The following is a 27,233-nucleotide window of genomic DNA, read 5'->3' on the forward strand; positions in this document are numbered from 1 at the left end:
CTTAGTACACAGTTATCGTTGTTTAGTAATTACTTACGTCGTAATTATTAATTGATTTAATATTATAAGAATCCCATTGTTAGTTTAAGTAATATCTTCATTGTGGTTTCTGCAAAACGCTTGGTGTTAGGGCTTTGTGCAAACCCTTCTAGGTAGGTACCACCCACTCATTATATTTTCCATCGAGATCATTTTCAACGGTGTTATTCGATTGAATAATATTAATAAGATCACCGACGTCTTTTAATGAAATCGGAGCAAGTAAGCTAAAGTTTCTATGACCTTAAATGAGTGGTTAACAAATAATAACGTACTCTGCGGTGAATGGCAACGTGAGGAAACTTGCATGCCTTTGAAGAAATCTAATTGGGTATATTGCAACCGTTTTTTTATTAACTATTTGTCTTGTATAAATATGTAACTGAACCAGGTCCAAGTTTTTACATGAAATATGGGAAGATTTTAAAAATTGATCATTTTCAGTCAGTCAGTCTTGAAAACTAAGTCGAGTAAACGTTCAATGTCAGTTACATTGAACGTTTACTTGCAGTGGGACAGCAGTGTTAAGTTTTGATGTGTTCCGATTTGTAGTGTGCGTGAGGCAGTGTAATTACAGGCACAAGGAACATAGCTCTCAAGAGTAAACTTCTCACAGTACTGATATCTACCTATGGGCAGCAATGACCACTTACCATCGGCTGACCCTTTTGCCTGCCCGCCTACTCATAACGTCAAAATTTTTATTTTTTTTTACTATAAACTAATATTTAATAAAATAAGTAGACAACGATTGCTAAAACTGTTCTGAGTTTGTTCTGTTTTAGCCTACGAGTAGAATTAATAAAGTTTTCAGCGCTTCGTCGAAATCTGCAATTAATTAATAGTCTTTCATTTTAATAATATTATAAACTACTTAGCAACATTAATTGTAATCCAAATATAATGTCGCTTATCATATTTATCTTTACCAACAACGACCGACAGTCCTGCATAATCTCTTTAACATTTCACTCATAAAGGTGTTTTATGTATGTTTTTTTATATCCAAGAGCAAGAAATATTTCTTGAGACTTTTTTTAACAATTAACTTTCTACCTATTATTAATCTAATCATTAAAATAATCGTACTATATGTCTAATAAATAATGCATTAACAATCCACACTAACGAACAAGAAACTACTGAGCAGCCTGCGCTTGCTTTCCGTTCCAAAACGTCATATATCACTCTCATCGCGCTCGGATTAGACACGTATTAACAGTCTTTCTGAGGCGTCTTTACTACTCAATACCTGTCACTTCTGTTGACAGAATACCACACAATGGTTACACATTTTTCGTTCACACAAACACATATATAGTATTCATATGATTTTCAAATTAAGAATTCTTATAATATTAAATATTATGGCAACATTATTTTAATGAACCTTTAGAGAGCGACAAGAACGGGTCTGACATCCAGTCGTACAACGTCATCGTATTTTTAGTTAAGATAACATAAGGGTATTGTTTTAGTACGCTAGAGATTTTAAAAGTTAAAGATATATTTATCTATTTTAATATTATAAATGCGACAGAGTTACCTCTGTCTGTACGTCTTTTACGCTTTCACGACCAAACAACTAAAGCGTATTGGGTATGAAGCTTGAACCCGAAGTAAAGACATAGGTTACTTTTTATACCTAACACCTGACAAGAAACTCCTTAAACGCGAGCGAAGCCGCTGGTAACAACTAGTTATAAGTCAAAAAGAAATTAATACAAAAAATGCTTATAACTCGCCCAGATTAAATATTAGTTATAGTATTTTAATTATATATAATAAAGTTCTGGAATTAATTTAATAAAAAGTTTATCAGATATCATTATTTGTTAACATGCTATGCGAGGAAACGTTCACAAACACACGTACAAAGTGACGTATCCGTAAACACACTGCACACATATGTACAATTTAAGATCTAACTTCGCGCTCAATACAAAAAATGATCGTGCGCGTGAGTTACATATAATTTCTTGTAGAACTAATCTTTAGAATGATAATTTTAAAACTATTTTTCTTGTTTTAATTAAATTAAATATAAAATAAATTTTAAAAAAGTCGGGCTCGTCCGGGATTTGAACCCGGGACCTCTCGCACCCAAAGCGAGAATCATACCCCTAGACCAACGAGCCGGCTGACGAGTGGTAAGAAAATATAATTTAGATACATTTTAAGTTTTTTTTTATGACATAGATACCATTAATGTAATAAAATTTTATTTGTAATAATTTAATCTTTTCTTCGTAAACATTTGAGACCACTTTAATTCTTAATTAAAAAACCCGAATTGTTTTAAGACTTGGGATTAACCGTTTCATAGCTTGTATATTTTAAATATGTATACTAAATACTTACACTAAGTAAACATTATAATAAGTTTGTAGGTATTTACTACATGTAAATACCTACAAACTTATCCAATATAATATAACTAATTAAATTAGAAGTACCAAATGGTGAATATTAAATTTAAAAAATCAAAGTAAGCATGACGGTGCGTGATTCTAACCTATACTAGTAATGGTGTCGCTCATCTAGCTTAGTTTAGTTTACGCCATTGACTAATTTCTCCTTTTACTCTACGACTTTATTCCTAGCGGTTAAATGTTTAATAACATAAATATATTCTTCGTAATTACTGCCTAACTTGCTCTAAGACTCTGTTTCCTCTTTGCGTATTCTATTTTGTATTTAATGTATTCGTGTTTATGTTATACCTATATACTTATTATTTAAATTCAATCAAACATAAAATCAACTAAGCGTTATGAGTTAATCCGCATAAACCACTATATTAACTAATTATAATAAGTTTTCCTTATTCAAAGTGTTATTATAATAATGGATAATAATCGAATAAAAAACACACATTATTAAATATTTTCCATATCGTCAATTGTTTATCAGCGTGACGAAATCACTTATCGTGTCGTTACCATATAGTTATTAAAACACACAAGTATATATAATACCGATCGCGTTTTTAATTAATGTGGTAACGTCCTTATTATGTTGGCTTTCTAGCTAAATGACTAGCACAGTCGCGGCCAGCTAATGAAATAAGATCCCAGCGCGCAGCTAAGGAATGGTGGAATTAAAACTACATAAATGAACCCGCGCCAAACGGAAAACTCCGAAGCTTAAAATGATTCTTCGGTCTCTCCGTCTTTGTGGTGTTCATAATTTTGCATCATTCTCGAACTGTTATTTTGAATAGTCTTGATACTTCGTCTGTGCTAAATCACATTTTCTTTTGTCATGAGGACTTTTGAGAAACAAAAATCTGTCGTATTTATAAGCTACGACCGGTTTAAATAATTATATTTTTGATGCGAAACGGTGCGCTAAGATTTAACCTGTTCGTCTTATTATACAAGAATTGTATACACGAACATTTTGCCATCTGCAAACTTAAAATGTCTATATAAATATCCTATAGGTAATTTCAGAGAAAATATTGACGAAACAAAAATTGTTGATTAGTTTTATCAGGCGTTTTATTATAAAATATATTTATCCATATTATTTTAGTATCTCATTGTTTAACGCTTTAGCACCTGCAAATATTAAGTATGTGCACTATTTGTACCAATTGCGTAGGTACAATTATTTGGTTATTAAAGATAAATATATATATTATATATATATATATATTTTTTATATATATATAAATCTATTTCGGTTACCTATACCAACTCGTATCATGTTATCTCGCTGTTTACATTTTTCATTTACATGAAATTCGCTATTTTTTATTCAATAATTAATTATTAATGAAATTTATTTTAATCCATCAAAACATCAAATTCTATTGTCGTAATTTGATACTTATATTTTGTTCTTTGGTAACTTAATATCATGTATTTTGAAATATATTGTGAATATTTCCCTTTACAGAATAATAGTAAATATAGTAGAAAATAATAGATTTTTATTAAACTGACAATACTAACTTCTAGGTTTTTCTTGAATCTACACTCGTAATCGATGCCAGCTTTACATTTAGTTCAGTACTGTCACACGAAGAATAAAATTTAAAGTGCCCTTATGGGTTACCTAGATAACTGGTACCAGTATTGGGGAACAATTTATTTTTTTAACTCAAACACTTATCCACACATCGTAAAGTCCGTCCGTAACTTGTCTTTGATTCGTCTACCGAACTATTATACAAAAACATCCAGTACACAAAGCTCGTAATAAGCCAGTTTGAATAATTCACCCATATTGTTATGATAAAATTGAGGCCATACATTTGCTAAAACTAGAAAAGAATGCACTCAACTCAAGGTGGAGGACGACAAAAGAAAAATTCTAGACATAATTTGTTGTATGTTGCAGCGTTGAAAAAGTCTTTTAACCTTGTACTTAAGTGACTATATAGTGATCGCGTTTCTTGCGTCACTGAGACGTAAGTTCCACAGACTTAAGAAAGGAAATCTGAATCGTCACAGGTTATCAGCGGAAAAAAATTGCCACTAATAATCTTCATGCAAGAAGTTAAGATTACAACTAAGGTATACACATAGCCTATGTCTAAATTATATATACCCTAAGTGTTAAGGACATTATTTAAAATTTCAATAAGCAATATAAAATATAATTTAAATCCCGAGTAAATAAAATATATTAAACTATATTCCATTGTCAAATTCCATATTTTTTTTCCGAATTGCCTCGAACAAAATTTAATTCCATTGTAAACATATATTGAGGAAATGCTTGATTTAAATTTATTTTTTGAACAAATTAAATGATGTCGTTTTATGAAGATCGCATTATAAGATCACGGTACGGTTTATTTTACATTATTGAATATTAATATCGCTATAATACGATATGTAACGTTATTATAGCGATAATATACATTGTAACTAATCTTATACGAAAAGTATTCCCACGCTATATAAAATTATAATTTAGAAAACTGCCATTTATTTAATTTTATATCTAAAAGCTGCTTTTTTATTATATAAGTAGACGGGCAAGCAAATGAGCCATCTGATGGTAAATGCACTGGCGCTGTAAGAAATATATACCATTCCTTACATCGCCAAGGCGCCACAAACCTCGGGAACTAAGATGTCTATTGTGCCTGTCGTTACACTGACTCACTCACCCTTCAACACAACAATACTGAGTGCTGCTGTTTGGCGGTAAAATATCAGATGAGTGGGTGGTACGTACACAGAGAGGTTTTAAAACCACCAAGAAAGCTCTGCTTCGTTTTTATTACAGACCGCAGACCTCGAGGTTCAAATCACAAGACGGGTCATTAATGTTATTAGATGTTTCTCTCAAGAATATCTAAATATCTGACCAGAGGTTAGGAAATTATCATTGTTTCCTTGCCTCAGAATGCACGTAAATTGTTTAGTAGTGCAGGTAATCTATTATCCAACCGTATCGAATTACCTTGTCTTCGGATTATGGAAGAAAGTACATAAATATGTATAGAGAGAACTTGAGTCTAACCACTGTACTACCTATCAATGGAGACCAGCGAACTACACAGTACACTTTCTATTCCCGCACTCCTATACTCCGATAGGACGGCAAATCCAACTCGACTGTTAAGTATTCAGACACAGGACCAACCATTTAACGTGCTTTCGTCGGTACGGAAGTGTACTCTTCCAAATGTCAGACCAGGCCGTTTCTGAAAATATTGGGACAGAAAAACCCATTGGCGTTTTACCGGTCCGACCCCGGAATCAGCGGTCGTATAGCTAGATATAGTAGTAATGTTTTTTGTGAATTCTTTTATTTTTGTTATATTTCGCGGCGGAACCCTAAAATTAAATATATCGAAACTCCATTATACACTAGGCGCAACGGCTTATAGTTCTACTTCAAAGAGCGGCTCTATAATTTTAAATGTTAAAATATATACATAGATTTAAATTTTAAACTTAAATATATTTATTTAAGATTTAAATTTTAAACTTAAATATATTTAAGTTTAAAATTTAAATCTATGTTTAAGAGTAAAAATGTGGAATAAAATTCTGTACAAAATTATATTAAACACAAAAAACGTGAAGTTAAGAAATATTCCTCGACCTTTATTTTAAGCAGAATATATTTAAAAAAAAAAAACTAGTTACTTGGTCCCTTTCCTCTCCTCTCCTCTTTATTACAATATTATATATGTACGATTAATTTGAAGCATTAGTAAGAGTACAAATAACTTGACCAAAATTTATTTCTATTTAACCAATAGAAATTTAATAACTGAATAATAAAATATATGTAAATGATTATTATTATTATTCATCGGAAAGGATAACTACGGATTTGCTTGCCGGTCCCCCACGGGAACTCTACCTACATTCTGAACTGGTGTTTGCTTTACGTTTAATATAAATTATATTCAATTTTCGAAGTAAAATTATGTTTTATATATTTTTTTAACATCAAAGCATATATATGCCGTATATATGGTGCTCAATATTGATATACTACGTGTACATGACTACGGTGCACGGTTATAATGAAATTTCATACTTTTCATAAAAAGTACACATGAAATAGATATTTTTATAAAAAAAATCATATTAAAAAAAATATATATATAGGTACATAAATAAGACAAACCCGGAGTATATCATTAGTTAATCTAACCTAACTCATATTGAGGACAATGTAATTATTGCTACTTTGAAGAAGTACAGATGAAAGTGAGGGCTTATGAAGCCCTTTAAAAGAAGTCATCTGACCCATTTGATTGATGGCACCGCAGATTTATTATGTTAATTCTTTGAGGTCTCTGCTAAGTATACTTTTAATGAATTTTGCATTATATTTAAGGAATAAAAGAAATCATTGTTGTGCAAACAATAGTGAATTTCCATTCCATTTGTAATTGCTTTTTAAAAGTTTTAATAATACTTATTAATGGTTCCGAAAGACCTTTTCGTTCTTAGAAAAAAATATATTTAAAAAATCATCAATCGGAATACAGACGTTTACAACAAATACTTAAATCGAGCTTCTTTTTCAATTTGAATTATTCTTAAAAAATTACGTCATAATATCTTGATTCTGTTATAATTAAGCGTTATTTCATCTTATTCGCAAGGCTTTTAAATATTTCAAATTAATAGGCGGCGGTTACTGGGTCGACATACCTACGAGGCAAGGTGGTAAATACAAGTATGTATTTTCAATTTATATAATTATTACAATGACGTTGATTAATAAACGACTTATCCTTGTTATGTAAATACTCCACTGTCACTTGGATACGCTATGTTAGTTTCAATATAGTTGTACATAACTTGTTTAATAACTTAATATATTGTTTCAATTTATACCTTTTTTGTTATGTAACAATCGCTATCAAATCTAAATAAATAATACTTAAATCTAAATCATAATATTTTTTATGGCTTTTGCACGAACTACCTCCGTTTCGAAATATGTAATTTTTATGGTCTCCACTGCCATCTACGTTGGTACTTTAAGAAATATTAATAAGTCCACATATCATATCATAGGAAAATATGGTCTACTGGATTTTAATATATAAATAAATTATAATTAATGTTATTATCAGCAGTTGAAGCCGCGTGCCGTCATGTGACAGCGCCTCGGGAAACGCCGGCATCCTGCATTCAAAAATTCATTAAGTAACATTATTATCGGTACAGTAGCGCCTGATTGAATCATCTATCAACCCTCGTGGCGCCCACCTGATTTACCGAACGTTCCTTTCATATAATTTTAACCCTTGCCCGTCGTAGATAAGTTTATTTTGAGCCAGTCGAGTGCCGTTGTTCGTTCTGTTTAAGTGCTTCTTTTATAACGACATTCCGCTATCCCAATTAACCCTGGCTGGAAGCTCAAAAATTAAGTTAAATACTCCGACTTTGCCAGTGTTTACTTATTGGCAATTGACGATCATAACTTCGTAAATTAAAACTCCCCTGGGACTGATACGGGGTAAGTTTTATGCGAGACGAGTTCGTTTTATTTATTTTTTTTGTGTCGTCCGTGTAAATCAATACGGTTCGTTTTTCTCATCGAATATATAGAGAGCAGCCGCTCCAGTTGCTAGGAGAGCATGATTTTTATTAAACTATGCAATCAATGAATATATAAGATACTGCCTATTTTCCAACGTATTAAAGTCACTGTTTTATTTAATTGATAATAATAACTATAAAGTTTTTATCGAAGAATAAACATACAAAGATTAATCACTCGTTCTCTTGGGCCAGGCCACCATTTTGAATACACCAAATTTTGATCACAATCAGATGATGAATTAATATAATATAATTAACTCATAAAATAATTTAATAACACTAAGAAACTATTCTTTATATAGTTATTATTTTTTATGTAATCGGTACAACTAATGTTCAAGCTCGTCTTGTTAGATACCACCTACTGATTATATTGTATCCTACCGCCAAGCGGCAATACTTAATACTTAGTATTTGGTGTTACAGTTTGTGTGGGTCAATGTAACCACTAGTACAAAGCACCTAACATCCCAGTTCGCAAAGTGCGTACATTATTGGTTATGTAAGTAAAGGTTTAAGCTTCACACAGTGGTGAACACTTAGATCATCGCGATCCATTAACCCGTACTTAAAACATTATTATATGAATGTCATCTATTTAAAAAAACACATTATATAAATAGTTACATTAAAAAAACACATTACTATAATAATAAGCCAATTATTTTCGAATGAGTAGATACAACAAAATTACTATATAATTTGAACATAATAAAATACATCGACATACTCATTGACAATTAAACAATCATTTTATAAATATTAAAAACAAGATAAGAATCAACGAATTTATAATAATTAAATATCAATATTATATAATTAAGACTATATATTTTTTTTAATAACATAATATGATCTGATAATTAATAATATATACTAATATCATAAATGCCAAAGTAATTCTATCTGTCTGTCTATTGTTCACGGCGAAACCACTGAACCCAATTTGATTAAATTTGGTATGAGGCAAAGTTTAACTCCAAGGAAGGAAAAAGGCAACTTTTTATGCCTTACATCTTACGACCAACCCCTAAAAAGCAAACAAAGCCGCGGCAGACATAAGCATACTAGTTAAGTATATAATTATAATTTGTATCACCGATGTGGCAAATCTTAATCGATGATCGAATTCAACCCGGAGTATACAAAGTTTATATACTTTTATTAGTTAGTAGTATTTCGTTAGTTCGAATTTACGTTCAAAAAGGTTTTATATTATAAAATAAACTGTTATTCTTCTGGTTGTGGCCGTAGCAAACTATTTTTTTTTATCAAGTCGCAATTTGTAATTGAAATTGGAACTTTCTTTTCATATGTTTTATATATTATAACTATTGTAACTTTTGTTTGATGTTTTGAATAAATAAACGACGTGTGACGTGATGGATGCAAACCAAATGTGATGAGGCTGCTTGGTCGGAATAAGGACGGTGGTGTTAACGACGATGATCTCTATACGAAGCTCCTAACTTACAAGCCAAAGTGACATCAAATCCGACATGACCGGAAATAATTAAAGAATTCAGGCGCAGGACCAACAGCTTAACGTACCTTCCGATACAAGTAACAGAAAGCAAGCAACAAAAATTTCAAACTCCAGACTGCTAATGAAATTTTGTCATTAGATAAAATCAATAACTTTTTATGGGCACAGAACTTCGGTCTTTGAGGACTTAGAAAAGAAATAATCAAGAATAAAATTACACACAAGATAAAAGCTCTTCTCAATGAATTGCAACTTTACGAGGGAAAGAATCGGCTCGTATGCTTACATCCTGTTACCAAATAGTTCACGATACACACGTTTCCAAGTAGTAAAACTTAAGCTCACCAGTGTAAACTTGGCTTAAGTAAGTAGCGACATATTTCACACGGGCTTTGCTACCTGCGCCTAAAACAATCAAACAACCACTTCAGGCAAACAACTTAGCGGGGCTTAGATTTAACTAAATACTAAGTTCAGCTTAAGTAAGATAAGTTATAAACAATCTCATAAAAGGTAAAACCGGGTTGATGCCCGATTGCAATAGAAAATAACGACTTCTTGTCTACTTTATAAAATTTTAATATGACTGACTGTAATACAACGCAGAGCCTTAGCCACAGACACAGATCATGTAAGTTTGCACAGGAATTCATTATGGAATGAAATTAACTATTAAGAAAGATTTTTTTCAATATTAAACTCCTAAAGGGATAAATAGATGATGAAAAAGTGTGGTAATAATATTTTTTGGAATTGATGCAGGATAAGGTCTATTAATTGTATTTAATTAAAAACGCATGCAATTTAATTGATGGAAAAAGTAACGGGGTCTTGTCTTTGCTTCTCAATAGAATGTAACGACCCAGCGATCACTTTATATTCTTGTAAAATGACGTTTGAAAATTACTACTAGACACATATTCATGGGTTTTCTTTTAATGATCGCTAACGAGAAAATTGGTGCCAGACTACTTGGAATCTAAATACCTTGTTGGTCTAGTGTGGAGTCTGTATTGAATACTATTTCTGATAGAATAGACTAATCCCTTCAAGTCAAAAACAAATTAGTACCCAAAAACGTTTGTTCATTAATTAAGAAACATCATTAAAGCAGTATTAATAATCAGTCTCCTCCGATGTTGCTCAACTTTAAAATCATTAATTAAGATATCGACAAAATATTTCTTTGTCTAAAATCTAATTATTACATAAATCCCGAGATCGAATTTGAAATCTTTCTTAATTATAAATTATTCGTTTCTCGTGTTTTTTTTTTATATGCGATTTGTCAAGATCTGACAAGCGTGAAAGCGATGTTTTAAATTTCGCGCTAACATTCGAGTAATCCTCAGAATAAATTAATAGTACATTAACCATCAATCGCGGTATTCGCATTAATAAGTTTATACACCGGGCGATTCGTGTTAAATTGCGCCACCCCAACCTCCCCGCAATTTATTTAAGAATGTTATGTAAATTTGAACACAAGTCTTTGATCGTCCGCATCAAAAGTCCAAGCAAAAAACTTCCACTAGAGCGGAGAAAAAACGAGAGGAGCTTAAGAAAAATAATGATTTAATCTTACTTTTCGCCGTCTCGCATATAAAAGCACCGAGGAGAGGGGAGGCTGGGGCGAGAATCGTTTTTAATCTTTGCTTTGTAAAGGTGATTATGAGGGATTATAGGTTTGGAAGTATGGCTGAAATTTCGCGGCTGAGGAGGCGGGCCCTTCTGCTCGTTTATGCGATATTTTTTGAGACCCAGGTGGGGTTGTGGTCGCGTCCCCCTGGATACTTCTCAACTTTTCCTTATTCTGCGACTGTTCAAAGGAAAGCTTTCGTTTAGTTCGTCTCCGCGATCGAATGGGTTTACCGTTTTTGAAGGATGAGCTGTGGTCCGAAGCCTGTAACAATTCCCAAAAAGTTAAATTTTCTTAACTGCAGAAATAGTAGACCGCCACGGGGGTATTATTGTATTGATTTTCATGTCTCGGTACTCTTGTCCAGAAATACAATACCTATCGTCAAAATAAATTAATGTTACCTTGAAAACCAGGAATTAGTAACTCTCTTACGATTAATTAAAAAAATCTCACATACGAATTATTTGCAATAAACATCAAATCAAATATTGATCTTATAAAACCTAAATAATAATTAACATTAATTAACAACGTCCTTAATATTACACTAATTGTAAACTTATGAGCATAAGTACTTTAATTTTATTTCATTCATGGAAATAATTAACACATCCGATAATATTATGACTCTGAAAAACAACTTAAATTATTTTTCTTGAAATATCATATTTATGATAAATTTATCTTTCCTATTAATTATTTATTTATTTTAACGTTTTAAAGGTTACGGGTGACTATTGATTGATTAACCTTTGATTATTATACATGACACAATAATTATTAATGTGCTTAAATATTCTTATTAAAGATGACACGAGCCGAAATGGACTAGTGGTCATATGACGTAAATCTTAACCGATGATTGTGGGTTCAAACCTGAGTGACTTTTCGTGTGCTTTATTCGTACTTGTAATTCGTGTTACGCTTGGAGATAAGAAATAACATCGCAGGGATAAAACTCACATCGTTCTATTAAAACCATGTTGAAGAAGCATGGTGGAATAATTCCAAACGATCTCCTCAAAGCGAGAGTAGGCCGCAGACCAGAGGCCTGACATTTGGGTGATGCAAAACGTATACCCAATAACCATTTTTCTAAGGAAATCTGATATGAGCCGTATATTAATTATTTTTGCGTCCAGTACAACATTTTGCTGATTTAATAAAGTTGAAAGGGTCAACTTTAAGTAATGTTTGTAGAGAGGTAATATTTTCTTGTAAGTTTTTTACCAATACTTCTTAAAATTTATATATTTATCATTTATATATGCGTTGGTCAAATATTACTGATAAAGTCTAGGGCCTGATTTTGAATTGTAATTTGAAATTCTTTCCTCGTGGATTATCAGAATTGCGGAGAGCAATATATCTGTATTTGTTCACACAATTGCGCAACATTAACCGCCATGGTCGAAATCAGTCAGGAAAAATCTAATCAGAGACGTTGATGTAGAAGCGAAGTAACTGTGGCTCAATATATATACCAATTATGATTAGAATCCCTTTAAGAAACATTTTAGTTAGCGATCACTTTAACCAAATTATAATATTTAATATACTAAGTAAATTTTTTGTAGAAGCTCTACATATATAGCACCAAGTCTGTGCTGAATTAAAGCTCGATCGGTTTCGTGCTGCTGGTTTATCTATCTATTTCTACTTATAATCTAATGACTTTAATTCAACTTGTAGTCATCGCACTCACATATATGTATATACCTATAAAAATCTTCACAAAGATGGATAAGTGTGTGTGTGGGAATAACATATATCTTTTGTTTCTTCAATTGGTGTCAATTCTACAATCGCGTCATCAAGACCAAGATATATAGATATAAATACAGCTAGCTCCTTAAATGATAATTGAGCCAATATGTAGATAGAAGTATAAGCGGACTTAATTATATTGCTTGATCTTAGCGGAGAAGGCGGGGGTCTCATCTCAATCGCAAATCGGCCATCTTGCGCCCCCGGGATCGCCGCCCCCTACCCCCTCGTCCATTATACTTTTTAAGCTCCAATCTCGTTCATTTAAACGGTTGGCTTTAGATGGCAATCGCATTTTTCCACTGCAGGTCACGTCTCGACCCGTCTCCTGGTACGAGGGCTTAAATCAACAAAAGAAAATAATAAGATTCGTTCAAATTAAAAGTGTAATGTCGCGAAAGTGCGCGGGTGGTCGGTAATCCCTCTGGCACTCTTCATTAGGCGGACGCTTAAGCGAACGCTTTAAAACATCTCAGCGATTTTTCTTTATTCATAACGTAGATTAAGAGAAATGCAAATGAAGCGAGACGTCGCGTGGTTACTTAGCTGTGTCAACAAACGCTGTTTGGTTCGAATTAAATTGTTCTTTCGTTTCGGAAGATTAAGTACAAGTATTATATACATAGCGGAGCTCTTGTTATGTGTCTAGCGAACTGAGACGAATCTGCTCACTACCTATATTATACTCTTTTATATTTACACAATTATTTATTTATGTATTTATTATTTATTATCACAATGATCTCATCCAATCAACCCACACACGTATACACACATATACAGGTATTGCCCATATTTACTAGGTCGTAAAATTCCTAATTACATAATATATTTTCATTGTAAATCAACAATTACAAACAGACTCTATACACTATGTATCGTTGGTTGGATTTAAAAACTAAAATAATATTGTAACCAAATATCTGCATGGAAAATCACAATTCAATTAGTTGTATAAAATTTAGTCACACATATTAAACGAAGTTTAATTAAAACTTTTTAGAAAACCATAGCAGATACGGCTGTTCTGTCTTTTAAAACACTATCATATATGTAATATTTTTAATAATCATTATTATGCGAGCCGAGATTGCTTAATCGATACAACACGTGCCAACATAACAAAGATATACTGTGCCTTAATCTGTGTTTATAAATCATCACTTTCTGCTCGATAAAACCTTACACATATCGAATGAAATCCTGACAATGTCTCTTCACCAACCTCCATTGACGCAACGTGATGGAAAAGTTCCAAAATCTCCTCCTTAATGGATATCTGTTACTTTATATTAATACAGTAATACATAGTTAATTATTATATATGGCATAGCTGCATTTTTCCCAGTTTCCTTTTTCACTTAATACTTTACATAAACAATACATGTATAATTGTCTATTAAAATAAAAAGCAAGATTTTGCTCGTAAAAAACAAAGCACAGTAACAACGTTGGACGCTTTTCTTAGCATTAAGATCTTTTGTATCGATCGGTCGATTCATTTATTTGTTCATCCAGTCTTAACGTTTACGTTGCTCGCAACTCTTTCGATGGCGGTCGTCGTCTAGGGATGTGACGTGTACCTATATAAATATATGTACATATCGATATAATTTAAAAATATTAAGGTCATAATGTACCTAACATTATGAAAAGAGAACTTTTAAAATTTTATTTTTTAAAATTTGTTAATAAGTAACTTATTCATAATGTATCCAACTTAAAACTAAAGATAAGCTACTGACATTTTAGGCCTTGTCCATAAAAAAAAGAGATAGACATATACCATGGCGGACTTTTTTATAGACCCTTTTAAGGTGCATAATACTTTAGTATATTATTTCGATCTATCTCGTAAGGTTCAGCCAGCAGTTGCAATTTACGACATCACATTAGAAAACTCTAAAATTATCAGTGTTTCTCTTCTATATTATTACACATATAAACCTTCATAAAAAACGCATTAAAATCCGTTGCGTAGTTTTAAAGATCTAAGCATACATATAGACAGACAGACAACGGGAAGCGACTTTGTTTTGTACTATGTAGAGATAAAAAATAAGCGAAACTATTTTAATATTAAATATGAATAATATTCATTAAACGAAATTTTAAAATAACAGGCAATCATCGCGGATCATAAAAAACGTAGTCAAAACAAAAGTTATTTTAAACGTTATTAATTGTAAACATTCTTAAAAATATATAACTATATTCGTATTAATAAAATAGTAATATTTATATTTAATATATAAACAAAATTGAATCGACAATCGCTATTACATAAAATAGAAGTAGCTACAACACTAGAAAATACCCATTCAACTCGACAGAGAGTATTTTTATTCGGAATTTATATCTACCAACGAATCCCACATTATTGTCCCCGAGCATTTATTTTCTGATGGGCATTAAAACACAAACCCCTTTTTCTTGAAGGCGATTTCATTTTAGCTAGGTTTAGGAAATTTAAGGCCCGTATTATGGTGCTCCGATATTGTGCCCTCGAATGGCGGCGAGTATAATTAATTTACGCTGTTATTATTCCGTCCCATTCAGATAATATTGCGATGGAGACAAATACTTGGAGTGTTAAGGGTTTCGTTCTCATTCGATTCTAGCTGCTTGGATAATTATTATGGTACGTTTTATGAATGATATGCTAGTTATCATGAGAACAGACTTATACATTAAATGTCCTACAACTGGGCTAAGGCCTGTCCACTTGAAGAGATGGTCTAAAGGATATTTCCCCCACGAACCACGCTGCTTCAAGCACATGAAAACCCCAATATATATATAGTTATAATATATGACAAAAAAAATATAAATCGAAATCTCTGATGGTAAGTTATAAATATTGACAAACCTGGAAATGGATCACCCGATGGCAAGTGGTCCATACCGCCCATAGACTTTGGCACTAAAGAATATACTAACAACCTTCGCATCGCCGAGCACCCACGAACCTTGGAAACTAAGATTTTATGCCCATTGTGCATGTTCCTTGCTTCCTTCACAGGAATACAACAAGACTTCGTATTGCTGATTGGTAGATTATATGATAACCTACCCAGGCGATCTTATACAAAGAAATATCATTATAACAGTTGTCATGGCAAAGCCATACCACCGGTAAATTATTTGTAAAAAATTGGATTCCATAGGATTTTTTTATAATATGAAAAGTATAGATTTTGCTTACCAGCGAGGTATATATAGGTATGTATATATGGTATAAGTTCGACAATCATTTTTTTCTGCCATACCAATAATACATTATATGTAATTTTTATTTGTTGAATACCTCGTTGGTCTAGTGGCTAGATATAAGGCCGCAGATCCCTATGTCCTGGTTTCCAACCACAGCTAGGACCGATAAAACATTATCGGGTTTTTCTGTCGAAATATTCTTAGTAATCGTCCGAAATTTGGAACTTTAGACACTCCCGTGCCTCGGAAAGCACGAAAAGGCGTTAGTCCTGCATCTGAACTGTTTCCAGCCGGATGTCGGATTTTCTGGACCATCGGTTTATGAGAGTGTACCTGTGTAATATATCCTACGTAGTTGGTTTCTCCCTTGAGATTTGCCGCTATTGCCGAAATCGGTCAGGAGGACATCATGATATTTATGTATATATAACAAATACAATGGAACTTTTTGTAAAATCTATTTCATGAAATAGAAAACAAAATAATAATACAACGACTGAATTTCATTATCTCAATCAAAAAAAAAAAAACATAACATGTTTTTTTTATTAATTACTTATAATCTAAGTAGGTACTTCCGAATGATTTGTTCAGAATAATTAAAGTGATACATTTGAGGCCATGGCTCTCGTGACGAATCAAAGCGCGCAAACGTTCCGCCTGTTTGCACACTCGTTCATATCCCGCCCTAGTGAAATCGCCCGAATATCCGGATGGATAGGTTAATATGGAAACGATTTTTCTCATAATAAAAACAATTATAGCAGAGACCTTATCTTATTAAATTTCATGAGTATCATACATAGAGTTTTGTGTCTCTAATCAAGATTAATTAATTTCCATTTTCCAAATTTGTTCTTAGTAAAGTAACGGCCTGCACATGTTCCGATCAGTTCAAATAACTCTCTTATAATAATTACATATATATTAAAGACAAGTAGGTAACTTAAGAGTACTATTAAATAATAATACAGTTCTTAGCTGACATTTTAAAGACAGTCTACTTTTCAAAACGACTAAACTATATTTAATTTTGTAACAAGCAGATTAAATATTTTTAATCAATTGAAAATAATAGTCATTAGTTAATTAGTTATATTATAATTACTTTATGTTTTTATTAAGCTTTTTTTCATTTACTAACCAAATAAATAAGTAGTTAATTAAAGTCTATAAGTTCGTTTAAAACAAATTCAAATACTCTATTCGAATACAACAAAACTAAGTATTGCTATTCAGTAAAATATATAATGGTGAAAAATAAATTAAGCAACGCCTCTTCCGCATTATCTTATCTGCGGTATCCCGAGCTTAATTTGATTAGCGGCCGCAAACCGTGAGAGCGCTCTCCACGCCTCCACGGCCGGACAGCAAACTTTGACTCTATTTTACTTGTTTAATCTCAATCAATTTGATTGCTTCAGCTAATAAATACTCGAAACAGATTAAATAATATCGTTTCGTAAAGGAGTTTGGGCATTTAAAGGTTTCATTTGAAATATTTTTGTATACTATTCGACAATACATTGATCCAGAAAAGTTTAAATTTTCGTCATAAAATATATAATATAATAAATAACATTTTAGACATGGGCACACTATTCAAGGTTATTTAAACGTTTGTTTAAATAACCTTGAATAGTTTAGACTAGCCCTAGTCTCCAATACGGTGCTACGTCATAGGATATCATAATTAATTATATCATTAATAATATCACATATAATAAATATATACAATTATTATTGTAATCGTGATCAATTAGATCAATAATTTGTACAACTTTAGTTAATATTATTTTATATGGAATAACATTTAATACTGGCATGTAACACTATTTCTTATTTTAAAAATGATTGAGCTGTCATAAGGAAAACAATTGGATGATTGTGAGGAATTTGTAAAGAAATATAGAGAGATTGGAGCATCATTGTAAAACATCATTTTATTTTGCCATCCCGAACTACTGAAATTACACGTTACTGTTTGTCAAACGTTTATTATGAACTATGATTACGAATTAAAATAATTAATGGTGATTTTAAATACATGAATAAATACAGTAGGTCAACATTTTCTCTCGGTTTTGATTCGTCTGCAATTATGATATACTTACAGTTCTCGATAAATCGTAATTAATAAAACTGTGGTCTCGTTTTTTAAATGACAAATCAATATTGACTAAATTAGAGAAATCGGTTTTAAACTAATCATCCGCTAAAAACGATTGTAACTCCTATTGTAAGTACCTAGTCGTTATACATTACACATAAATGTTCATAGGAGTAGTGTCCTCAATAAAATTAAAAAACTAAATTATTAGAACATAAATTAGATTTAGATAGATATGAGAAACGGGAACATAACCACCAGCAAACTAATTATGCATCATTTTAGTTGAAAAGGAATTATGAAATATAAATTTTAATTCATTAATAACTTAATAAAAAGGATATTAATAGTATATTTGTATCTAATGTAACTTATATATTTACACAATTTTAAGTATGTATCTATCATCTATTTCATAGACAGTTATCATATCAGTAGGCAGTAGCGACATCTAATATTTTAACTTTGCATTATAAACATAATAGAAAATAATGCCATCTATGGATATTCGTCAATACTTCTAGATAAAACTTTTGTGTATGAAACTTAACAATTACCAATTTTTCCAACAGATGGCGTTAAATGTAAGTATTACAATACTTCTTTAAGTATAGATGTCACTATTATATACACTTCATTTTAAATTACATCACTAGATGGCACTACTAATACTTATTATAAAAACTATAATAATAACGTCATTGAATTTAAATAATTGAAACCTTTAAAAAAACAAATCTCATCAAACAAATCGGATCAGAAATTCATCAAAAAGATATAAAATTTCATTTATTTAAAATAAAACTTATATAAAAAAACTTTTATTCTGTCTAATTTTATCATCGCACTATCAGCTCTCTGGGAGGGGTATAAAGCCGTACAAAGTCGGCAGGGATGATTACCTACTAATTTGAGGACAAAAAACCCCGTTGTAATATAACAAGAAACAGGATAATTATAAAAGCAGATTTTTATACCTATGCTTATTTTCATATTTTCATTCTATAACATCGAAATTATAAACGAAAAATTACCGGTTAAAAGGTGACTTTCCAAATTTGAAATGAATTTAAAGTTACCGGTAAACCGGTACAGGAGACTAGAATCGGGATGTACAGGTTTTGAAAAAGTTACAATATTTATAGTACTTATAATACAGCGCTAACATGGCGAAAAAACTAAATAAAAATATACTTTTAAGTTTTTACTCAAAAGCCTTAATAATAAAGCAATTTAGAACATGACAGTTATGAACTCAATTACCTACTGATGAAAAACGATGTAGGAATCTACTTATATGTATTTTTATTGTTTTCTCTAAAATAATTTTTTATAGCTAAGCTAAAAAGTATCTTGTAAATAACTAAGTAACTACATGATAAAAATATATTAATTGAAATTTTTAAAACTAGCAGTAATATTTTTCAAATTAAATGTAGGATAAAAATTATGATAGCAATTGAAATTATTTAACAGTAAGTTTTATCTAGAATTGACTATTAGTATTAACCCTTTCTGACACATCAAATAATAATTTGACACATGAAAATTCACAACCTGACTAACATGGGAAACATCTCATTTGGCAAACATTGTAATAACTCATACTTGTTACACTTACTTAGAAATATTGATTCATAGGCCAATCATGAGAAATACACTTATAACATAAGTGTTTCATAAATTGTAAAAACAACGATAGACAAGCGAATACGGTGTTTTTATTGCTTTTTGACTTTAAATGACATTTCAATTGTTTCGCTTTTATAATAAAAGACAAATGTATTGCACGTTACACTTAAAAGGCTTTTATAATTTGCTTTATATACTTAACACATTATTTAGTTCCAATGAATACAGACACAGGTGTTTTTTTTTCTGATGACGTTACAAAAATTAGGCAAATGTAAAATTACAGAATGACAACTGTATGAAGTAGGTACGGTATTTTTTTTTTTTTCATTTCTATTAAATTAATAGTGTGAATAAGCTTTAGAAGAGCTCCGTCAATATTAATAACATCCTTAAGAAGCCATGGAAAATATAATGAAAATTCGATATAGGTATCTATAATATATTTTCATTAGTCAAATTATATGAAGACTTTGTAATACGAAATGAAAACAATACAGTTTGTAATTGGCATTGTATGCAATCAAATCAATCGATTTAGGACTAATAAATAATTTATTACAATAATATATTAATTTATATAACCTACAGTCCTGTACATCTACGCAACGATGTTAATCAATGCAGTATTTTTGTAAATAATACATTTAAAAATTGTTATCGATTGAGGGCCAGAAATACAAATATAAAAATAAAATGTCTATAATTTGTCAGTCTGTCCTTTTGTTCCTCGGACCACATGAAAATTATTTAATAGGACGATTTTTTTACGCGAATCAGCACATTGAATCGAATCAGCAAATTAACAAAACGGTATCACTTAAAAAAAAACGAAGAAATATTTATTTAAGAAAAAAGTGTTTTCCACACAAATGCAACAGTAGGTAGTAAAGACAAGTTATTAAAGGAAAATAAATTTCAATTATACATAATATTGTACGTACCTAAAGTAGGGTTTTTATCATAGAATATGCTAGTCCATTGTTTTGAATAATGGCATGGCATAGATATACTATGTAGGTATAACATAAACTATTCAGCACCTAAAAGAGAAAATGATTATGGCATGGCCACAGCACTTAAAATATTGAAATGAATATTATTTTAGGACTAAACACAATATAATTTCCGTATTTAATTAAATATAAGGAGAAAAATATTATAAATATTAAGTGTAAGTACATGTTTGTACATTTTTTTCACCGTACGAATTCGGGATTGTCAGCAGCCTAAATGTAATTAATAAAATTTAATAACAGTCAATTATTTCTTTACTGCGTATTTTTAGAGTAAAAATGATTTTTAATATTTATTACAACAACAAATTAAATTAAATTATTTTTCACAATAGAATTAGGATCTAGGAAATATAATCTAAGTAAGATTAAAAACTGAAGTATTATTTCTCACACGTTTTTATATTGACAGGGAAAATATTTACTACATATATGTATATATATTTTGTCTAACTTGGAACTATACATACCAATGACTATTTATACGTTTGAAGAGTTAACTATTTTTCTTTTAATGTATAATTAGAAATATAATAATGATGACATTGGTTAACTAATGAAAATAAATGACTTTTTTTGTATAAAAATTTTTTTGAAGTCTTTTCACTTCACATTTTTATTAATAAAATAATATTTAAGTCTTTTATATAGTCAATATAATATTTTGTAATTATTGTATTACGTATATTTATACACGTATTTACTTAAATCTCCAGCCTTTTTACGTCAAATCTTGTTTAAGTTCACGATCGTTTGGTCTTGCTACAAACATGTTTTTGAAGGCAATGAAATATCAAATAATCACCACTATAAACACATATGACGATTGTAGGCGTGTCGTTTTCTTACGAAATATAATAATAATAAATCGAGTATTATCTAAACGAGATAACAGTTGTAAGTAAAAATAAATTATATTATCAATTGCTTTCTTAGCAACTAAATGTTTAATACTGTAGATGAGAAATACGCATTAGTTTTTTTATTAATTCTAGAATTTAGCTACGTTACACTATAACTTAAATTATGTACATAATATTAAAAAATAAAAATAACACCGTTGTAATATCCCACTGCCGTGCTAAGGTCTCCTCCTACATAGGACGTTTAAATTGAAAGACTTAATAGTAGGTTCTAGGTACACTTAATAGTACAAAAAAAACTTGTTTATCTATGGATAGAAAACTTAACGGGTTTACGCAGAACCAAAATAATCACATTTGTATAATATAAATTGATTTAGGAAAGTTTAGAGCACAAACGTAGAAATAAATATCATTTCTTTATCTATAAAAAGAAACAATGTTTTTATATGTTAAGATTAAACGAGATGTTTCATAGAGTTTGCCATATTGGTTTAAATTTATTACTACTTATTTACTGGTCTGTCATTTAGGGTGGTAGTGTGCTATATATAGTGTGTATAAGTTTAAAACTTAATTACGCTAAATGAATTATTAACATTGGAATAGTACTACTTTATTAGCGAGTTCAATAATAACAATAAACAGATTAATTTTTTATATGGTAGGCGCGTCTATATGGAACTGTTAGACTATTCTTAAATAAAATAGGACTCAGTATAGAGTATTTAATATAGTAAAATATGTGTATTGATCATAATTTCTATTTGAGATCTCTTGAAAATGATAAGATGTCAAACATACATTTTTGAATTATATATTACCTACTTTTACTGAATTAATCAAAATTGAAAATAAACTTTATTCAAGTAGGTAATCTCTTAAAAGCAATTTTGAATCATAATTTTAAAAATAGAATCACAAGAAGTCATTAAAATGATCCCATAGACAAATACTAATTTTTAACTACCCAGTTAGCAATATTCATTACAAACATTGATTTATTGGATACATTAAACTGACTTACTTTACTATTTAGTTTTTAAGGCGTTTTAAATACATAATTTAACTGTAAAATCCCAAAAAACGCTGAAACATTAATTGAATTGTTTACGTTTCTTTTATTAACCCTTTTAGTTACGAAAGGTAGATGATCTAATATAAAAGTGTTATTGTCCATACACAACGTGCCACAGTGATATAAAATACATAATATTAGTAATTTAATTTAGATCCAATTATTATATTCTTCACGGTCTAGAAAAGGGAATAAACTTCACTACTAAACTGTATAGGGTATTCCATTATCGTATTTTCCAAAGTGCACCTAGGGTAACATGCTAAGTTTTTGTTTGTCAATTATTATGTTTTTAAATTCCCGTTGATGGAACAAAGGATATAATCGTGGGTCTTCAATTTTTATAAGCTTAATGTAATCTATCTCGTTCTAAACTCTAACTCTAAAAATAATTTATGACAGGGAAAAATGTTTTACACAATAACTTAGTGTTTAAAAAATATATACATAATTAAGTTTAATCATCACCCATTCCGTTGTTTATAATTTAAGTTTACACATAGCTTCGTCGGCATTGATATCGAATTAAATAAAATTTCCTTGATCCTTACAAAAAATACAGATAGGTATACCTAGTTACACCTAATAGAGGCTTAATAATTATTTATTCCGCTTTAATACAATTTTATTATTAGAAAATATTTTATGTTAAGTATTTTATTGTTAAATGAAAGTACAAACAATAAACACATAATGATCAATAAACTAATTCAAATATTAATTTATACTTGTGCGTGAATACGTATAATCAACGCTTATATAATATTTCCATACAATGGACACAGGAATTTTATTCATGATCTTTCACCTTTATGTTCTGAAAGAAAGCATATAGAATGTTAAACCGGACTTTTTCTTAAAAGTCCTATATTTTATCTGCTTTCAAAAATAAAATTAGAAAAAGAAAATAGAAAAATAATGTACCGTGAATATTAAAAAATATATAAATTAATTTACAAGTTGTATTGATTTTAATAATAATGATGTCCATATTATATCCAGAAAATATTTTTAAATAAAAGCGCGCAGTCCGAATTTTGAATTGGCCAATAAAAAAAGACAATGGTTTAAGACAACCAATCGCAAAGCCGGTATGTGGTGTGACTCCGGTGGGACGCGCCTGTGTATCAACATCATTGTTTTGACTATTTTTTTCTCATAATTTAAGCCTTTCGTTAATTTAAACAACAATATATTTATTTTATATAATATATTAACAATATATAGAGTATTCAAAATCAAAAAACATTCAACAACATAGTGATAAAATAAATTCTGTGTTCGTTTCCCCCGCATCGTATGATCCAGCCATATAAAAACCCGAGTGCGCTCCCCTCTTCTCGTCAAACGTTGAACAGTATTCTTGTGTGCGGTCGTTCGCGCTCAGTGAAATATTCGCGACGTTTCGTAAGCTGGTATTGCAAACGTCAATTCAAGTGACAAAATCTAGGGCGTGTGTGTTCAGTGATATTTAAAATCATTAAATAATACGTGAAGATGTCTTTCAACACAGATTTATCGACTAAACTGGAGAACAGCAGGTACGGAAAAGAAATTATTATTAAATGGCCGTTGAGCCAACCACCCAAACAATTTTGATCCCAAGCTTTCCCCCATCCCTTTTTGATTTGATAAAATGATGCTATAGTAATTGCATACAACATTTTTATAGTATATGTATGAAAAATGGTGTAAAGTAAAGAAAGGTTAATCGATCGTGATGAAATCTTACATTCCTTTCACATTTGGTTTAAACATAAATTTACACTGAATACATATTTTTGAAGGTTTTTATAGCTTAACGTTACGGAATAGTTATCGGATATCGTGCGTTTTTTCCAAAAGTTTCGTCAACTAGGTTAACCTGCATTATGGGACCTAGTGGGCGTGCGCAATGTGGCTGAGTCATCTCAAAGTTGAGATGGATTTTTTTTTATTTGCATTAGAATTTTTGGCTTGCATAATCATTAAACGTGGAATAAATTGTATTCTAAACTTTATTGGCATACAATGTTTGAGTACAGGAATACTAACACAAGTAAAAGTTGTTACTTTAAATTTATATTTGAGTGAGTAATTTTTGCAACTGAATTTTTAATAATCCAATATATAAACATAGAACAAATTATACTTGACCCAAAAACATAACAATTAGCTTTGGTCCTTGTGTGTAAATGTATATTAATTGCAAAAAAAAACATCTATAGCTTTATATGTAAATACAATTATAATATAAATTGTGTGTAGACTTTACGAGTTCTTTCTTTTCTAAACTCGAACCTATAATACCATTTTAAACATACAATGCTTTATTCAAACCTACAATCTTAAGATTTATATGGGCGAACTTGATGCATTTTTATTTGAAAATCACATGTATTAAATCTTTACTGCGAATTACATCAATTTTGAACTAAGTTGTATTAACACTGTAGGGGTTGGGTCGATTCCACAACTTAAACATTAAAAGATAACCTAAAATAATTTGAGTCGAAGAAGTCTTACTATGAAGTGCATCTAACATTGCAGTTAGTTAATTATTGTCTGTGTCTGTTCTTTTTTTTTATTACTCTAATATCATACAGTATATTGGTATATTTATAGTGATGTAGATAAAATATTATTGATTCCAATGCTAACAAAGCATGTGATGTAACAAAAAATGCAGATGTTTGAGTTGTTATATTTTGAGGTCACTGTTAAATTATCATTGTCAAGATGAATGTTACTTATAGAGGATTTTTTATTTGTGAGTTCTTATTGAATCTTGTAGATTTTATGGATATAATTTAAAACTACTTCTTCTTAAACAATGACATAAACTAATATACAGTGAGCCAATGCAACAATAATCTACATAATCATAATTGAATTCCTTCTAGTAACCTACCATAAACAGTGTAATAATATTTCTATTGGCAAATTGTATTCATAGTTTACTCAACATAATAACCATGGAATGGGACTAGCAATATATTCTATTTTATATTGCATTTATGCTGTTTAGATCCCTAATTAGGTATTTTAATAATAATATTATAAATAGTTACATACCAAACCTGTCATTAATATGCCAACATTCGAAATAAGAAAGTCACAAGTCACTCATATTTACAAAACAACAACTGCTATATTACATACACTAGTAGTGCATAATTAATAAGAAATTTCTTACTATTCTTTATATCCTTAATAAGACATACTAATTTTGTTGTTTTTATTGTTACAGAAACACTTTAAGGAAGATAGCTAGAAATGACAACACAGAATTTTCGAAGCAGAGCATATTGAACGACATGGAAAAATTCGTCAAAATGGTCAATACCATGGATGAGACTGTACTGGTTCCCAGTCGGCTTATGAATTTACCACAAGAAGGAGATGATGACCCATTCTGCCTATTCGCTATGCTGAATGACCTAAAGACTGAATTGCTGTGGGCAGGCGAAGTAGATGAGCAGGTGGAACGCGGGAGACGTATATCCGACATGAGCGACACTGAAAGCGATGCATCCAGTGCTGCGGGAGATTCTGGTATCGAAGGTGAAGATGAGAGGGAGTCTGCAGCCCACGCTGCTGCAACTTGCCGACGTCACCTTCGTGGCCTTCGTCGGTGTCTCCGGCAACTTACTTCTGCTGCTGCACATCTCACAAGATCTTATCAGGAAGAAGTTGGTGCACCTGTGTAATTGCTACAATAATCCTGTGATCAAGGCCTGTCCCACACGCTTGTACATATAGAATAAGTAGCCCGCACTGTAAATATAGGTTATAGGGCTGGGCGTGTTGGTGAATCTCTTATAAGTTATGTGGTTATTTAAATAAAATTAATTTTCATTATACTTTAGTTTCATTTCACATGATATTCAGTAATAGTTTTGGCTTTAAAACATTTACTTTATTCTATTTAAAATGCTTACTTTGAATCAAATGTTCTGTGTAAAGATTGATCATAACTCGTTTTGAAAAATTATTTAACAATAATTCCTAGTCTGCGTCTTAGTGTACAGATCAGAGATAATATTAACTTCAACTATACAAACTTCGAGCTTTATAATATGAATCAAATATGTTGTCTTTTGAAACATTACATAATTTTTGCCACAAATATATTGATTCAAGACATTAACTAATTGATGTCGTGGCAGTCGCCATGCGAAATCCTTCGCAAACTGGTATCAGAAGGCTATAATAATTATTTAGCTAAGTGTATATTGTATATAGATAATGTATTGCTTCGTATAATTATTAAAAGTAAATCAAATATAAAGATAAAATTTGCTAAGTATACCAGCTAAAACCAAAAATCTTACTGTTCTGACACCACCAGACTGTTATGTCGACATTAAGA

The 27,233-nt window shown here is 30.6% G+C and overlaps 1 protein-coding gene and 1 non-coding gene across 2 annotated transcripts; one reads left to right on the forward strand and one right to left on the reverse strand.

Moving 5' to 3' along the window:
- Positions 1-2,105: 2,105 nt before the first annotated feature.
- Trnap-ugg (transfer RNA proline (anticodon UGG)) lies at positions 2,106-2,177 on the reverse strand. Its single transcript has one exon. It is a non-coding gene; the product is annotated as a tRNA-Pro (tRNA).
- A 22,000-nt stretch (positions 2,178-24,177) lies between these two features.
- On the forward strand, positions 24,178-26,722 carry LOC113401064 (mid1-interacting protein 1-B). The gene is made up of 2 exons (XM_026640785.2): positions 24,178-24,423; positions 26,112-26,722. The coding sequence occupies exons 1-2, from the start codon at positions 24,380-24,382 to the stop codon at positions 26,569-26,571; spliced, it is 504 nt and encodes a 167-aa protein (XP_026496570.1). The 5' UTR covers positions 24,178-24,379; the 3' UTR covers positions 26,572-26,722.
- Positions 26,723-27,233: the final 511 nt, after the last annotated feature.

Source organism: Vanessa tameamea, chromosome 2 (assembly GCF_037043105.1).
Source record: "Vanessa tameamea isolate UH-Manoa-2023 chromosome 2, ilVanTame1 primary haplotype, whole genome shotgun sequence".
NCBI classification, from domain to species: domain Eukaryota; kingdom Metazoa; phylum Arthropoda; class Insecta; order Lepidoptera; family Nymphalidae; genus Vanessa; species Vanessa tameamea.